Here is an 18,971-nt window from a genome sequence, read left to right as displayed (position 1 = left end):
CACCCAAATTCAAAACTGGTTAAAAGTTCAGTTGTTTTTTTTTCCTCCTCCCTCTTGAAGCCAACTTGAGCTACTGGTGCAATGTAGGTCAAATGGGACAAGTCCATGTTTACAACCACTTAAGCTCTCTTCCAAAATCCACATATTTTTATGGGGTGTAAATGTTTAATTTATGAAATATAAACGATCTCCCCGATTAGGACACACGGGGGTTTATTTTCAGGAATGGGGGGACGTTCAAGTCCTTTGAAAGTTTTTCCTATGCATCAGGTTTCAAGCACAGACCCTTAGGAAAAGAAAGAGAGGGAGAGAGGGAGAAAAAAAATGAGAAGCAGACTTTGGGAAAAGAGGAGAAGAGAGATAGAGGGGGTTGAAGCTCGGTTTCATATGTCCTGGAGGCGGAGGAGGAGGTTTTCAGTTTAACACACTTTGGCGTTGTCGAGTCCCACAAAAGAACAGACAAGCAACCGGTGGAGCGACAGGAATTGTAACATTGCAATATTCTAACAATGGAACGTTGCGACATTGTAACGTTTGTTTTCTTTGGGAATCCCGCTTAAATACACGCCGACAGCCGGAGGAGTTTTCAAACGGCGAATGTGGATGGTGTTTGAAGCAGCTGAGTGTGCATATTTTTGGATACGGTTATACCGAGAGGAAACCGTCGGAATAATAACGATAATATGCGGCGCCGAACAAGAAGTTTAGGAAATATGAAATGGGAAAGTTCGTTTTAAAACGCGAGCGTCTCTAACAGAACCAATGTGGTCCTTCGAAGCTCTTTTGCTTTGGAAACGTCATGTTATAATGTTATGATCTTCTGTTATGGATTTATAACGTTATTCGTTGCTTCTGTACATCCTGTGACCGCAACACTACTGCGAATGCCATAAGAAGATGATTGGTTTTCATAAAGGTCATTGCGCGTTGGGAGTTCTTTCAATCACAATTGCTTGGACTTGTATGTGGTTCTGGTTAAACTGATCGTTGATGGCTGTTTCTGTTCGGATTTACTGTCCACCGGCTGATCAGGGGGAATCGATCCGCCTGATTCACCCTTTCCAGCATCTACAGGAGGAGGACGACCTCTGGACGCAAGAGTGGCTGGTGGTTTTGGACCTGGACTGTTTTGAAGATTCGGCTTTTATATCTGGACCTGGATTATAAAGCCCGTTCCCTGGAAATCGTCCGCATTTTATGTGCTGTATGCCTGCGTGAGGGTTTCTCAGGCAGGGATGCAGTTGAATCGACCCAAGAGCGCGCATCTCATCAGCTCCAGTCCGCACAATTCATCCTCCTATTCCAGCCAGTTCAAAAGCATGCGCTTCTCATACCACATCAGCAGCGGTTTATCCAGTCCACAGCCTGCCCTGCGCAGATCAGGTGAGTCTGGAGCTGATTTAAGACTAGATGCTCTGACGTGTGTGTGTGTGCCATTTCCATTTCTTTTCAGTTGCAGCGTTTCGCATGCAGTTCTGCCAAAGCATCATTACAAATAACAGAGGTGACATTGATGTATGCAAATGCAGATGTGTTAGTGGCAAACAAGCATGATAGGAAGGAGGATTTTTGTAAAAAAAAATTAAAAATGTAATGTCTTGGAAAAGCATTATTTGAAAAAAGTTTATGCTGATTTTTACATAAACTGTGAATTAATAACTCTCTAAAATGTCAAATGATGTAACCACCGTTTTAAAATATATTTTCTTTATTTTCTTGCATTTAACCTGAACATGACTTTTCATTAAAAGGTCAAAATATATTTTTAATCATGAGGTCCTGTCTGTTTTGATTGTTTTCTTGTCACGTGACAACACAATGGCTTCCTGCATGTTGGTTATGGCTCACTGATTTTATTTTGGATGACGTTTTTATTATAGTATTAATATTTTAAATAAAATTAGCTCAACTGTGTCAGGGTTCTGTTGTGTGTGTCATGTGTTTCCTGCCCCTTGTGTCCATATTTGGTTTGTTTCCTGTCCTTGTTAAATGTAATCATCAGTTAATTCTTGTCCAGCCATGTTCGTCTCGTTATCTATGATTATCCCTTGTATATTAGTCCTGTCTGTTCAGTTTGACTTCGTCTGGTCTACTCGTTACTCCCCGGTGTTCCTGTTGATGTTTGCCTTGCCTTGCCTTGCCTTGCCTTGCCTTGTCCTGTCCTGCCCTGATGTCATGATTAAAGTCTGTTATTTGAGTTTATATCCTCGTCTGCGTGTTCCTGGTTCCTCCCTCGTGTGTGCACCGTGACAAACTGGGAGCAAGATTTATTTTTCAAGTCTTATGCTCACCAAGGCTGCATTTATTTGATTAAAATACAGTAAAATATTAAATAGTATGAAATATTACAGCTTAAAAAAAACATTTCAATTTTAACACCTAATTTCTTTTTTTTTTTAAGAAAATAAACTAAAATATTTTAAAATAAGAATTTTAGCATTGTCATATTTAACAATTTTACTTTTTTATTTTTATTTTTTTAATACAAGTAGTAATTTACTAAATTATACCTAACTACTTATGAAGAATCAACATTTCTTTTAACAAGAATTGTATTATTTATAACCTCTGGATGGTTACATCACCTTGACATTTTTTACTTTAAAGCTGCTGAAAAATATCAAAAGGACCTTTAAAACAGAAATGGAAAACGTTTATCATAGAAAAGGTGCATTAGAGTCATTTTTTGAATCAATTGGCTTTTTCTTAGTAATTCAATAGGTCTGGACTACAGAAACACACATCATGTAGCTAAGGATCTAGTCTGGTAAACCAAAGCTTGCAGGTTCAAACCCCACAAGGGTAGATCCATTAACTGTGACCGTTGTGTCCTTGAGAAAGACACTTAACCTCTTGTGACTCCAGAAGGACAGAACAGAACCTTTTTTGCTACATTTTTGCTAAAATTGTTACCACAGCACTTCAGACTAATAATTGACAACTCATTTGCATGACAACCCAGCTATATCATGATAATGTTAACAACAGACATAAGTAATGTTTGCATAGAGTAAATGTGACCCTGTAAACTGCTTTGGATAAAAGCTTCATCTAAAGTAACATATGTGTTGATGTAAACTTAGACATTGATGTTGAATACTTGGAATGCTTGATGTTTTTCTCTCTGAGAGCGCGCTTTGACTCCGGATGTCTTTAGGACTAGAAAAATGCCACCACTCCAGTCCTTGTGTTTAGCATATTGTGTAGGCGCTTGTACGATTGAGTCCCAGAAAAATCACTCTTATACTAGATTAAGGGGAGGCCAAGCTCATTTTAATGATTACCAAAAGAAATCAGCATTCGTCTTATTTATCCTACACAGCACAGAAGCAACTGTGCTCTGAATGGATGTGTCTGAAGACGAGGTCATCAGTCAAAGTGGCATAATGTATTATCCTGCCACCGCACGTTTGTCTCAGAGGACGGCACGTCACTAAATCAAGTGACATTTTCAGGCGATTCCCATTTAAAAGGAGATACTACTCCTATATAATGAGTGTGTATCTTGATAATACAGTGCAATATATTCCAGTTTGCAGCAGCCACAGTAATGCATGTAGATAAACGTGTGTTGGCGATGCAGTTCGTTGTGCATGTAATGATATTCACATGCTCCGCTGCTCACTTGCTGATAAGGCAACAGCGGAGAGCTTGAAGCCTGACCGGGGTTTCTTGTTGGTGCTACGCTGCCTTGTTTGTACTCGAGAGTGTGGTTACTTGAGGGTCTGTCAGTTTGGGATAGTTACTCAAACACTGCACTGTGAAATCCAATTAAATGCGTCTGGAGTTCAGTTCAGTTCAGTGGGTCACATCTGTGCTGACCACCAACTTGCAAGCGGCTTTCAGAACCGTGTCAGTGGTGTTAGATGCACTGGAAGGCCAAACACATGAAGAGTCTTCTTTAATAACTCGTGGCGTTTGCTCAATCTATTAGCCTTAAAGAGCTCCTGTGGTGAAAATCAAGTTGTTCACAGGTCTGTATGGTGGTTTTAAAGGGATAATTCACCCCCAAAATTACAATTCTGTCAATTTCTCACACTCGGGTTATTTTCTTTCTATTTTGAACGCAAAAAGAAGATAGTTGGTTACTGGTAGCCATTGACTTCCATAGTATGGAAAAAATAATATGGAAGTCAATGGCTACCAAATGTTATGTTCTTATTCAGGTTAACCTCAAATTGTAATATTTGTTTGAATTTAAATCATAAAAATATTGCAAACCGTATCAATGTATGTACCCAACATAGTTGACGGGAAATTAATATACTCCTTGTGCTCAAACTGTCCACCACTGAAGAAAAAACAATCTTCTTATTTTTTAATTTTCTGGGGGTGTTTAGTTAGTAACATAGTTGACAGTATTTTTGTGGGCATTAATTAAATTTAATATTTTCTGATTTGGAAGAATAAAATGAAATATTTTCTTATTTGAAATATAGATCATCTTGATTTTAACAAGACTCACTCAAATCAACAAGCGGACATTGCAAAATAATTTAAGGCAATTTTAAGCAAACTGGATAACAGCATGAACAAAATATATGTGAGATTACTGTATGTATTCACTTAATGGATAAAATATGATATATCTGAAGAAAAAAGGGCCAGTAAAAGCAATTATCATCAATGGACATGAAATGTACCCTAAATTGTGGAAAGGCCCAAGCATTTAAGTCCGCATTAAACGGAAGTTGCATTAGTCTTTTCTTCTCTATTGTCAATTTTGATTTCATGGTGACTTTAAACTGTGGTGCTGTAGTATTTGCATATGAATTGTGTGGCTTAAATAACTGTTCTTCTGCAATGCATGATGATATCTTGTTTAGTCAGACTGTGTAATTCAGTAAAATTAATGTACCCCAGCACATCATAAATAATATGATGTTGATGTTAAAGAAGAAAGAATGAATGTGGAGTAGAAATAGCACTGTCTGTGGCTGATTTAACACAAGAGCAGCGAAATGATCTCACTTAAGACTTGTGAACTGGATCAGTTTCCATTTTCACCTATAAAAATAGCATGTGGGCGTTTTAATCTGCTGTTTGTTCTTTTGAAACATTTTTATCCTCATTGCATATGACTGTAACAGATGGGGTCATCGGGCTTTTGTCCATGCATTGTTACCCTAAACTCACTTGGATCTGGTATAATCAATATAACAGCTGTATCAAATGTGTTTGAATGCTCTTCAAGCATCTGTTAATAGATTTGCAATTTAAAAGAGAATTTAGTTTCATGTGCATTTTTTGCATTGATTTTATTTATCAAAAGTATCTCATGTTCACCAAGACTGCATTTATTTAATCAAAAATACAGTAAAATTGTGAAATAATATTACAAATTAAAATAACTGTTTTCTACTTGAATATATTTTAAAATGTAATTTATTCCTGTGAAGCAAAGCTGAATTTTCAGCATTATTACTCCAGTCTTCAGTGTCACATGATCCTTCAGAAATCATTCCAATATGCAGATGTTCTGCTCAAGAAACATATCAACGTTGAAAACAGTTGTGCTGCTTCATATTTTTGTTAAAAAAAAGGCAGTTTTCAGGATTATTTTATGAATAGGATGTTTAAAACTAAAAAACAGCATTTATTTGAAATACAAATCTTTTGTAACAATATAAATGTACTTACTGCCGTGATCAATTTAGTGCATCCTTGCTGAACAAAAGTAATAATTTAAGTATTAATGAAAAAACAACAACTTGCTGACCCCTAGTATGATCCCCTTGATCATTCAAGTACTATGGTGGTATTATCATACTGCACAATGATTTTACCACAGTACATTTTTTAACAGGACGACCTCAGTGGAAACTTGAGCTTGTCTGTAATTTAAGAATACATGATCCTGTTGTAGAAATAATGGCAGAAACCATATTTCACACCATGTTTTCTACGTCTCAGAGTCTGTTTGCCTTGGATGAAGGAGTTTTGTTGGAAAATGTTGGAATGTGAGGGAAGAACGTGTTGCGAAAACTTGGACCCGTCTATTCTTAAAAGGGTGTGTATCTGCGTAACGCAGCCCGAATACGATCAGCCCCACAACTCCCATGATCATTGTCACATAGTTTTGGAAGACAATCTTATCTCCTCCCAGACGATTATCACGAGTAGCTGTGAGCGAGAAAACACCAGCTCTTTCACTTCTGATGGTTCAGAGCGGCTGAAGTGCTGTTGTTATGACAGTGTGAAAGCGCAGCAGTTCTCATTGGTCAACGGCCAAATCGGTAGATGAGTAGGAAGTCTGTCTGGCTGCTCGGCCTAGCGTTCTGTGGAGAATTACACCTGTGTGAATGAGCCAAACTCCTTGTAAATCTCCAGAGCGCCGTTAAAGAAACAGTCCTCGAGATGAATCCATATATAGGTTGGGAATGATGACTCTGTTATAGCTCTCTAAACCTTAAAGAAGCCCTGTATGCAAAGCAGAACCTTACCCATGACCCTCTTGGCTTCTTTTATAAACGCAGAGTAAGGATAATACATTATGTTTACTTTAACTCATCCTAGTTTGATTGCTGTGCAATAGAGCACAACAGCCGGCCTCCGGAAGTAAAAATCCCACTCGTTGAAAAAATGATTTTTAACAGTAACACAGAAACCTTTCCAGACAGACCTACCACCAAATCCCAGCTTGTTAGATGATGTTTTATGTTTCTGTTCAAACCACAAGTAAATGTGATAAATTACGACAAAATTGTTCAGAAGTGACCGCCCACTCCCATGATGCACTGCTGATGACATAATTGAGTCAGTCTCTTAAACTCCCAAACAACAAGTGTTCCAAGAGTTTAGAATAATTAGGAACTTTTAATGTTTTTGGAAGAAGTATCCCGTACTTCAACAATGGGATTATTTTATCTGATCGAAAATACAGTGAAAAATTGTGAATTATTATTGCAATTTAAATGAAGTGTTTTCTATTTGAACATATTTTAAAATGTAATTTATTCCTGTGATGCAAAGCTGAATTTTCAGCATCAGTTCTCCAAGTCTTCAGTGTCACATGATTTGTGCCTTAGTTTTTCAGATTATTTTTATTTATTTCAAATCTGTAATGTTGTGATTCATCTTGGAGCTATTGGTTTGTTTAAAGGGGTCATGAACTGCCTTTGTTTTTGATTTTTTTTTACTGTTCTCTGAGGTCAACGTATAATGTTATCAAGATTTTTAGATAAAAAACATCATAATTTAGAAGTAATAGGCTATTTTCTGTCCTGAATAGGCTTACTGTAGACTCGGAAGTAAGCGAACACTTCATTAAAAATAAAGTTCAACAAATAAAGTTTATCGTTTGGTTTCTACATAGACCTGCTTTTGCCGCTCTTATCATTTATTTACTACGTGTGCGAATCAGTGGGCGGGGCTAAACAGGCAGTGATGTAGAAGCAGGCATTGATCATCTTCTGTGGAGGCGGTGCTTATCCACACTCGTTTCGGCAGATTGGCTTCAATATAAGCTGTTTTTAGACTAACAAGAAAGGTTTGAGTTCTGAAACTTGCAGATTGTTTTTATAGCACAATAACCTCTTATATATCAAAAGATCAAGGGGATTTTGATTTATCAGTTCATGACCCCTTTAATGGTTTAGAGCTGAAAAAAAGCCCAGTGGAGAAAATGAATGGAAAAAATACTGCCGGGTTCAAGGTCATTGAAAAAGCGGACAGTTACTGTTGTGCTCCACTCATAATATCATCTTCATTGCTGACTAACTGTGCTCAGTCAAGTCAGACTTTCTGTAATGTGCAACCTACGCAATGCAGAACTTGAAGGATAAATCTTATATAAACTCTTATAGTGTTTTTCAAGCTTCTCTATAAAAGTTCTGATTCGTTTTGGCAGAATCAGTGATAGAGAGACATTTGATCAGATAGAAATGTGAAAACCTAAATCCTGGCCTTCATAAATGTTTTTCTGACCTCAGCCTCTGGAACAATGGCAGCACAGCTATGCCTTCAATTCAGTAGACGTACCCTTTAAGACGTTTATAAACGCCCACATGCTCATATAAAAGCCATCTGGTGGAGAGATTAGATTACTCTGAGGTGGTTGTTTCCATTCTGAATGTGTGTCTTCATTTTCAATATTATGAATTGTGAAAATTGTATGTTTGCACACTTTTATGCATAAATGTGTGGGTCTGAAGGTCATCTGTCTGTTAGTGCTACACAGTAATTAGTATTTAGTGTTAGAGAACTGAACAAACCCATAAATATGAAACTTTGACGTATTTTAATATATTTGAAAATGTAATTTATTTCTGTGATGCAAAGCTGAATTACTCTAGTCTTCACTGTCACTGTCACATGATCCTTCAGAAATCTTGGAAAACAGAACAATTCCTTCTTCAAGTAGTTATTTTTTATTAAATGGTCTGAAATTGCAAATACAAAAGGAAAGGCAGTGCAGCAGAGAGTTCATCTGATTACAATTTCACTTTAGCATGTTGATTTATCAGCCCTGTGTAATATTTCGACACGGTCTACACTTTCTTTATTGTTGTAGGGTAATGTGATTTGGAGTCTTTGGGGAAATAAACATTGGAGTCAATGGAGCAACTGGGAGCTTGTGTTGATGAAGCTTTACTGTTCTGGTTCTTGTTAGGATCCCATAAAAGTCTTTCTCTATTGGTTTTTGCATTTTTTTCATTTTTGATTCATAATTACGACCATATTTCGTGCTGTGGAGGTTACGAAATAAACACAAACTGAGTAGGAAAAGTCTTTATTTAGCATTGATTGTTGCCTTACGATTGAACTATTTCAGGTGCTTCAGAGAAACCATTTCCACAAAGAAAAGTACATGCAACAAAGACTAATACTAGGGATTTGAGAACTTTACAATAAAGTTCTGTTTGTTAATATTAGATTTGTACATCATTTAAAGTAATAGTGACTAATAGTAACGGCAGTGAATGGGTGCCGTCAGCTGAAAAAAACATCACAATCCACAAGTAATCCACACCACTCCAGTCCATCAGTTAACATCTTGTGAAGTGAAAAGCTGCGTGTTTGTAAGAAACAAATTCATTATTAAGACATAATTTTTTATCTTTAAACCATTGCTTCTGGCTAAAATTAGAGTCCATAATCCATAACGTTTCCTCCATTGGAAAAAGTTCATCCCCTGTTGTCCTCTCATATCAAAATCCACCAACATATTTGTTTAGAACCATTTTGGACTTTAAACGTTGCTTGATCTGTGCATATTTCTCTCCTGATTCAGGCGATTCGGATAGAAATTGATATTATGGATAGATTACTTGTATTTTAGCGTATGTTTGATGTTAAAAACATCTTGATGGATTTGTTTCTTACAAACACGCAGCTTTTCTCTTCATAAAACATTAATTGATGGACTGGAGTGGTGTGGATTGCTTGTGGGTTATTGTGATGTTTTTATGAGCTGTTTGAACTCTCACTCTGACGGCACCCATTCACTGTAAAAAAAAAAAAGAAGTTGGGCAAACTTAAAAGTTTAAGGCAACCAGCTTCATCAGATTTCTCTGTTTTCTCTTGTTTTAAGTTTATACAACAAAAAGTTGAGAACTCAAAAATCTGTTGTTTTATACGTTTAAGTTCTCTCCATTTAGATTTTTTTACAGCACTGTAAAAAACAAATTATAAATAAAAACTTGAGCCAACTTAAAAAGTTTAAGGCAACCAGCTTCAGCAGATTTTTGAGTTTTATCAACTTCTTGTTTTGAGTTTATACAACAAAAAGTTGAGAAAACTCAGAAATTTCCTAAAAAATAAGTTTAGAAAACTCAAAAATCTGCTGAAGCTGGTTGCCTTAAACTTTTAAAGTTGGCTCAATTTTTTTTTTTTTTTACACTGCAGAGGATCCATTGGTGAACGTGATGTAATGCTCAATTTCTGTAAATCTGTTCCCGTGAAGAAATATACTCATCTATCTTGGATGGCTTGTAGTGCTGGGCAATGATTAATCACGATTAATCGCATTCAAAAAAAGTTTTTGTTTATTTAATATATGTGTGTGTACTGTGTATAGCCTATTTATTATGTATATATAAAGACACACACATACAGTATATATTTTGAAAATAGTTATATGTATTTACATCTATATATTTATATTCATATAATTTATATTATATATAAATATATTTAATATATAACCAAAACATATTTTCTTAAATACATGCATGTGTGTGTATTTATATATACATAATATATATAAACACGGTACACACACATGCAAAAACTTTTATTTAATCGTTGCCCAGCACTTTAGCAAACACTACCACTAATAATGTCAATACAATTTCCACTTCTGTTGAGCTCCCAAAAGGTCCATAGTTTCATAAAAACAGCACAGTGGTAGGTAGACAGTTAAAAGATGAAAATATATAGCTATCAAAGAGCACTGACAGGCATTTTGGTCACACATCCACCACTCACGGGTATAAATAGAAACCACAGAGGTTTGGCCGGGGCTCACAGAGAAGAACTGAAGGGACACGGCCATGATGTTACAGAGCAGGCAGTAACTGTTCATGAGAGTCGTCGGCTTCACCAAATCCTGGACAAGATGAAGTTTGTTTAGTTAGGCCACCCCCAACACCACAAGAACCAGGTTTCAGCAAGACACTTGACCTTTGACCCCTACTTTTCTCTCCTAAACCTCTACACTCAGACCCCTTAGGGCATGCTTTTTATATTTCCCCAGTGAAATCGAGGTTATCATCAGAGTTGTATATTATGTAAAGCCTCGGTTAGTAATGCGTCTGGTAGCCTTTAGCAGGTACTGTGTGAGTGTTAGCTAGCTGTGAACAAAGTGACAGTGTGATAGACAGTGCGAGGTGCTATTACTGTTCTCTCACCTTCTCTTTCTTGTGAAAAACAGTGAAAAACACTAGCACCGTGTGGCTGCTTTTTACCTTTTATTAAATTTGTTTAAACGCAAAAGCAGATTTAATCAACCAGGACTTTGCTAACAGGGAAACAGTAAGTACTGCTATGGCAAACAAGCTTTTTAATGTGAAGAGTGACTAGTTGCATTTTTATGTCCTGGGGATTTCTTAAATAAATCCCTTACAATAGAATAAAATTCATTTTTTTATTTTATTTTTGTATTTCTTTTTATTTAATAATTTTATTAATTTAAAAAAGTTAAGTATTTTTAATTTCCTTTTTAATTTAATTTTATTATGTATTTAATTTAATGTTATTATATAATATTTATTATGAACGTATTGTTGTGTTACTTTTAAAATATATATTTTTATAATTTTTTTTACTTCTATTACATTTTTTATTTAAATTTTATTTTATGACTTCTTTGTTGTTTTATGAAGATCACATCAAACATATTCCTTATTCTCTAGACAAATTTTTCTATTGAAACAGACCCTGCCCCATATTTCGTATATCTTTAAATTCCCGATTTTGTGTCTTTTAAAAATTGTAATAATATATTTTCACTGTTTTTCAAGTGTTATTTGTGTCCCAAGCAATTTTGTTTTTACTACTTTTATATTTTTATGATAATATGTAATAAATTGCGTGCAAATATTTTTTTTCCCCCACTGAATAGCTTAGCTTTAGCTAATAGACAAAGAAGTTTATTGCAAAAATGTTTGAAATTTGCACCATAGATGTTATTAAGCAAAAACATAATTAAATATATTAATATTTATTTATTTCATTCATTTTTTTTACTTTTTTTTTTTTTTTTAGAAAATGATACAGTCTTCTTCTGATGCATGTACATTATGTCTGCTGTTAGTTTACAAATTAAATAATCTAGTGAGAAAAGTTTTTGGTCCACATGGCCACTATTGCCCATATAGTTGAAGAAGCACCCTTGAAGGAATAAGGCTGCATATCGTGTGTGTGTGTGTGTGAGTGTAAAAATGGTAATAGCAGTGTTTGTGGCTAAGTCTTTGAGCAAACATGTGAGCTAAAATGCTGTCTGTTACTGCGACTGTGGGCCTAGGATGAGATGAGGGAAAACGAAGGGAAAGCAAAGACAGTGTGTCAGTGTGTCAGCGTGTGGGAATGCCGTGCTGCCGTTTGAAACCACGGACAACGTGGCAGGAGAAAGAGAGAGCGGAAGCTCTAATCGCTCGAGAGGTAGCTTTAACCCACTCGCTCAAATCCTGAACGCTTTAATCTGCTCAAGTGAATGGGGAGGGCTTGATAAGTACAGAGATGACTCTCAAAATCACGAGCTGATTAGACAGCTCACGAGAGAGACGAATGTATGTCTGGAGAGAGGAGGAGGAGGGGGTCTTCGGTCTCTGCTTCTCCACAGCAGAAAATGTAATGAGAGAGGCAGACAAAATAAAACGTGACCTCTTAACCACGTTTTTTTTTCCAGCAGTGAAGCGATGAGAGAAATGCATGCAGTGCTTCATGGATTTTCCTATACGTGTAGCATTTTATGCATTTTTTCAACAACGGTCAGCGGCCAAGTCCACGTGTGCACTGGTGTCAATGTGAAAATGACAAACCCATATGATATAGTCAATAGATGAATCATACTCATGGTGCTCACTGATCCATAGCTTTAATTTGTGATAAAAACTAAATTAATTTCTAGTCACATTTAATTCAGTGCTACGGTTTATGTAAAAATGACATATTTACATTCATGCATTTGGCAGATGCTTTTATCCAAAGCAATGCATTGCATTCATCAAACTTGCATTGCATTTTGAGATTTGCATTTGATCAGTTTATGCATTAACTCACTGGGAATTGAATCCATAACCTCGGGGTTGCATTCAAAGTCATTGTGACCGTGTTTCACAAATTGTGATTAAAGTCAACTTTGCTTCTTGTTCAGTTTCCTTCATTAATATGAGCTAATACTACACAATTCTTTAACAGTTTGTCCTGTTAAACCTGGATGTTTTCACAATTAATTTGTGTTGGATTACGTGCATCTTGAATTGTGACGGTAAATATCAAAATCAAGTGCTGTTTTATGTGTTTTTGAGAAGAATGAGGGAAAAGGAAGTCTTGTTTTTGTTTAGTGTTCTAATATTGGAAGATTTAGAAGAGTTTCCATTACATTTTTGGAGTTACCAGTTTGTGTTTCATTTGAGGTCAGGTGCAGTGTTGCCCATAAGCCAGTACATTACATTTATAATGTGGGCTGTTGCTAGTTAGTATTAGTTTTTTGACAAATAAATTGTATTGCGAGGATTACTGAGTAACATTTCTACTACACAAGGTATTTATGTTGAGTCTACAGGTCATTTTATGTTAAGAAAACAAATTTTCAACATGTGGAAAAAAATTTTTTTTGTAGAAATTAATATTTTTATTCAATAAGATGCATTAAATTGAATAAAAGTGGCAGTAAAGACATTTGTAGTGTTCCAAAAATTATATTTATATAATTATATTTAAATTAATTTTCAAATCAGCATATTAGAGTGATTTCTGAAGGATCATGTGACACTGAAGACTGGTGTAATGATGCTGAAAATTCAGCTTTGCATCACAGGAATAAATTATATTTTAAAATATATTCAAACAGAAAACAGCTATTTTAAATTCTAAAAAAAAAAATATTTCACAATATTACTGCATTTTTGATCAAATAGCTGCAGCCTAGGTGAGCATTCGAGACTTCTTTCATAAACATTTAAATATGTTAAAAATGTTCGTATACTACTTTCATCCTCTTGGCTCCATGACTTTAAGACTTCATTATAAGTCTCAGACTCAAATACCAAAGTCAAAGATCGCTGAACCCACATTCCAGCCCTGTGAGCTGAACAAAGCATTGCATTCCTGACCGCTCAGAGAAGCTCATCTATACATACAATAGTATCAGATTTGAAATAGAAGCCTGGAATGCTGTAACCGAAGCAGATGGATTCTCTTTCTTTGCAGGAGATAAGTGAAGCTACTCGCAGTAAAAATCAATGGCATCATAAATCTTTTACTCCTCGTGCACCGGTTCTGAAGGTCTTCCTTGAATATCTGCAACGTGCTTCAGTCCCAGAGAGAGATGCATTGAGTAGGTTTGGTTTGGGGAAGACTGTTGTGCAGAGGTGTAGCCTAATCTCAGTTTTCTTGAATAGAAACCGCTTTTGGAGGGAACTGATAAAACCTTTGGTTTGGACTGCAGCATCTATTTGATGAATCTACTTATTTAAAGGGATAGTTCACCCCAAAATTCAAATTGTCATCATTTAGTCACCCTCATTTATTTACCTTCCGAACTCGAGTTTCTTTCTTCTGTTGAACACAAAAGAAGATATTTTGAAGAATGTTAACTAAACAGTTGCTGGTAGCCATTGACTTCCATAGTGTGGAAAATAATACTATGAAAGTGAATGGGTACCAGTAGCAGAAAAAAGAAACCTATGTAGGTTTGTAACAACGTGAGGGTGAGTAAATGACAGAATTTTCATTTTTGGGTGAACTTTAACTGCAGTTTACATACTTTGTTCACATAATTCTGGTTAGTAGGATGCTCAAAATGGAGTTGCATTGTAAATGCTGATTGTTGATTCTATTCAGAGTCACTTGAAAGTCAGCTGAGGTTTTTTTTTTTTTAACAGACCGGATATTATTAATCATGGTTTTAAAACCATGCATTCTCACAAGTGAGCAGATGACCAACCCCCTCTATCTGAGAGTGTTGTTAGACATCTGGTAAAGGGGGCGTAACAAATCCAGCCCTCTGGGAGCGAGTTCGACATGTCAGCAAGCAAACAGCTGAGACTCTCAAGGCCTCATTCAGCCCTACCGTACAGTCCTCACACCAGCTCCATTACAGACACAAGACCCTCCAGTACAACAACAGCCGGCCATAATCCACTCATACACTTACACTTCCTGTACTTCACTGTGGCTGTGCTCACAAATAGCATTTTGCATACTACTCTTACTACTTTTGTAGTACGTAGCTGTGCAAATTTTTGATGTGCATGCATGGAATATCTAAATGACCTACTGTGCTATATTTGCCAAAATTAGGAATATTGTAGCCTATTTCATAATGCAAAACACTTCAATTGATCTTCCATTTGTATGTATGTATGTATAAATACATATATTTTAAACAAATTAACAAAAAGTAAATAAACCAAATATATATGTAGTGTTGATAAAATGCTAAAATGATGTGCATAACCTCATGACTATGTGTGGAATACTGTATATGTCGTACTATTTTTAATATGTGTGAAACTGTGCAGTACGCAATGATAAACATTACAAACAGCAGTCTCTTGCACTATCGCATGACTTTATTACATTGCATTTTTAATTCAGTGCATTTCATTTGGTCAAGTTATGAGTCAAGAAGTAGATGCCGTATGCATTGATGTAGTGCTTGAAATTCATTCTGCACGAGCCCCATGTGTGGAGTTTGTGTTGTTAATTACACTAAGGTGCTTTGTGTATTTGTCTAGAGGCCAATAAAAGTGCACTGAATGCAGAGAGTGAAGGTCAACCCTATTAACCCTTAGTTCTTCCCTCCTGTTACTAACAAAAGACCAGTGAACTCTTCTACTAACTCTCTTACATTCATCCAGAGGGGCTGTTGTTGGGGTTTTATGGCCTTGAGGTATGGCATGGGGGTAATTGCACCTCTGGAGATCGTTTGAATAATTTAACACTGGGAATTTATCCATAGATAAATCTAGTTTTGTCTTTTACTGCAGATGATTATATTTTTTTACTACACATATTTATATGCATGTAGAAATCAGTGCATGCTTTTAATAAATCTGAATGTGAATGCTGTTTGCCGGTCTGTGTCTAAGCGCACACGTGAGTCACTGGCCTGTGGCATTTAGCCTTGTGATGCCGTCGGTGAGCATGCGCTCTGTGTCGAACTCACAATAATGGGCCGGGTGACAGTAGGCAGATGGCCTTCTCTCTAGGGAAATCAGCGGGGTAAATCTCTCCATTTAAAGCCTACAACCTGCGCCAGGGTCTGAGAGAGCAACAGCACTGCCGACCCAGCAGGGGTGAGGAAAATTAAAGGAACGGAGGGAGAGATGGGGCAAACCCGTGCCACGTAATCATCAAGTCATTCTCTGTGCGAGAGGATTATTCAGACCTTTGACAGCACAGACTTACAACATCACAAATGATCCTAGATGCACGCTATAGCATGATGTGTCTTGTCTGGAGGGAAGCTGGGTGTAAATTGTGTGACCTCAGAGATCATCCAGGCCCGTTTCTTTACCTGATGTCATCAATGCAGAGGAATTGGTGTGACACTTTTTTTATTCTGTCAGACTTCATTATTGTGTTCTCAGGCTCATCTCGATGTCCTAAACACTATATTAATCCGGCTTGAAACCCATCTGGATGATTTGCAGTGGTTTATGTCAACACCAGAAGCATTTGCTAAATCATTGCGCTTATTTACTTTACTGGATGTACGGCGGCCAAAATTTCACAAACCCTCAACTTGAGCTCCCTGAAGACTTTGCCCATCTTTAATATAACAAAATATTAATATTATTTGAAAGAAATATAGTGCAAGCACACTTTTTAAGCAAAACATTTAACAGAAAGTTTGGTTTCATATCATAAAAGAGATGCTCGAAGTAAATAAAAATGATTGTGAAAAATTGTAACATTAATGAAATATTTCCATAGTTAAAGTAAAATTGCCTTATTTTAATTTTAAAATACTTTGTCTAATGCAATGAAATCCAGACGTTAATCTACTGTATTTTCTTTAAATAATATTTATTCTTTAAGATTTTGTATTTTGAGGGAAGTTCATGGTACTAGACAATATTTATCTGTAAAATATAAATATTAGAAAATATAATTTGTATAATATCTTAATTTAGAAGTGTTTATTAGGTTTTGCATATGAATGTGTATTCAGAAATGATCAAAGTCTACGTCATTGTGGCTGATTTGTAGTTTTTACCCCCAAAACTTGCTGTTTAATTTAGTATTTTTTTGTATTTCCCATTCATTCTTTACCATTCTGATAAAGTCCAAATTCAAAATGTAAAATGTTTGCTCTAAAATGACTGAAGACCACTTGATGCTCACATCATTTGTTGAAGCAAAATCTCTTTAAAGACAGAGGCCATCTTGGAAATATTCCAGCCAGTTATTTTTTTATGCATAAAGGACTGCAATCTCCAGTACTGCAATAATATCTAACAACAATGGTATTAGCTTTAAATCACATTCAATCTGTGTTTTTCAGACTGGCTCAGCTAATGCATGTGCATGTTTCAGAATTAAAATAGGTGATTGGCTCTTTTGACTATAAAGGTGAGACTTCTTTTCCTTTAGCTCCCATGTTTTAGCGTTACGGTTTCGTTCATTCAATTTCCTACAAATGGCTTGTCTCCTCCTCATACAGTCTCTGGATGAAGTCAGTACATGTCGATGATGACATATAGGGTCACGTGTTTGATCATTTGCGATGCCTATTTTGAAAGAGAACCTAATTACACGGCACCACGCCTGTGGTTTAACTATAAGATGGTTATTCCATGAGTCACAGGCCCTCGATCTGTCGTAACCTTTTTAATTGAGTGCTTTTCTAATGCATCAGTTCCATTATGCCATCTTAATGAAAATCGCATCAACCTATTATTTTAGAGCAGAGAGATGATGTATATAGAGTAGAAATGCTTTATATAAATATATATATTTTATTTTTTAAATACATTTTATTTTTTTATTTAGATTTTAGTAATTTAAATGGTCCAAAATATCATTGTATTTCTTTCTCTTTTTTTTCTTTCTTTCTTATTTTTGTGCAGATAAACTGGTAGCATGTTTTTTTTTTTTAGGTTTATTTGACAGGGACAATGCACATCAATAATACATAAATGTACAATGTGCCAGAATTAGCCAGAAGGCTACTTTGCAGCTGATGGTAAAATTGTCACCTTAAAAATATAAAATAATTAAACAAAACATAGCAAATATTTCAAAATACATATAAAAATCCTAAAAAATGAACATGCATTTAAAAATTATACTATACCTAGTACCAACACATCAATACCAGCTCACTCAAACACATACATAATCTAACAGTCAAACAAAATAACCAATGCATCACTAATCCATAATATCAATATTCAGGCAAAGACCATTTAAGCATACAGACAAGTAATTATTCAATCAGTACTCAAACAACCTCATATATATATATATATATATATATATATAGCCTAAAATGCTCAACTAGTGAAACCGATGTATTTGCATAAAAGTACTATACAGGATGAGCTTTTTTTTTCTTAGTGCTATAGGCCTACTACAGTATTTTTCTTGGAAAATACCTGGAGTACATGAATTTGAATACTGTGGTAAATATCAAATTACCATAATATTAGGCATACCATGTGATATCATTACTGTATTGCCATAATGGGTAAAAAATAAAAAAATAAATAAATCAATGTGATGTAAATGTAATATAGCCTACTGTGGAATATGTCAAAATACCATAGTGTTGCCAAGCCACTTTTCGTAAAAAAAAAGCCTAGTATGTAGGAGATACAGCAAACACGGACACAAAAAACTTTTTATTTTGAATGATAATATTAGCGGTATCATAATATACACACAGTCCAAACTAAACCTCTAAACTGTTGTCAAGGAAACAGAGCTGAGGATGATGGTGAGGGGAGGAGGGACCGGGTGTGTGTGTGTGTGTGTGTGTGTGTGTGGAGAGGGGTGGGGGGCGCAAGGGTGCATTTTTATTTCCTTATCGTATCCGCATTTTCGGTGTCATTATGGCTAACGCTGCACAAACTTCTAATATCTCGGTTTTGGTGTCATTAGCGTGATTCTCGCGGCGGGTTTGTGTCGGAAACGCGTGTCTCGAGGCGCTGGAGATGATGCTCCTCGCGTCTTAGATCGTTCGCCGGTGGACTGGAAGAGCAACCGGGTTTGCGTTTATTTAGCGTTTGATTTTTATTTCGTCCTTGAGCATCTGGGGGGGATTGTGTCTCCCCGTCCTGTATTTTAATGACTGGTTT

General features: G+C 35.9%; 1 protein-coding gene across 1 annotated transcript in view; it reads left to right on the top strand.

Annotated features, from left to right (window-relative positions):
• The first annotated feature begins 1,124 nt into the window (after positions 1-1,124).
• LOC306849302 (FYVE, RhoGEF and PH domain-containing protein 1-like) overlaps positions 1,125-18,971 on the top strand; it is a 50,439-nt gene continuing 32,592 nt past the window's right edge. Inside the window, exon 1 of the mRNA XM_079384232.1 lies at positions 1,125-1,383. Coding sequence (XP_079240358.1) covers positions 1,236-1,383 — 148 coding nt within the window. The 5' untranslated portion in view covers positions 1,125-1,235. The remainder of the gene's footprint in view (positions 1,384-18,971) is intronic.

This window comes from Barbus barbus (genome assembly GCF_936440315.1).
Source record: "Barbus barbus genome assembly, chromosome: 29".
In the NCBI taxonomy this organism is placed as follows: domain Eukaryota; kingdom Metazoa; phylum Chordata; class Actinopteri; order Cypriniformes; family Cyprinidae; genus Barbus; species Barbus barbus.
The sequence above is the reverse complement of the archived record's forward strand: the minus strand, read 5'-3'. Positions and strand labels throughout refer to the sequence as shown.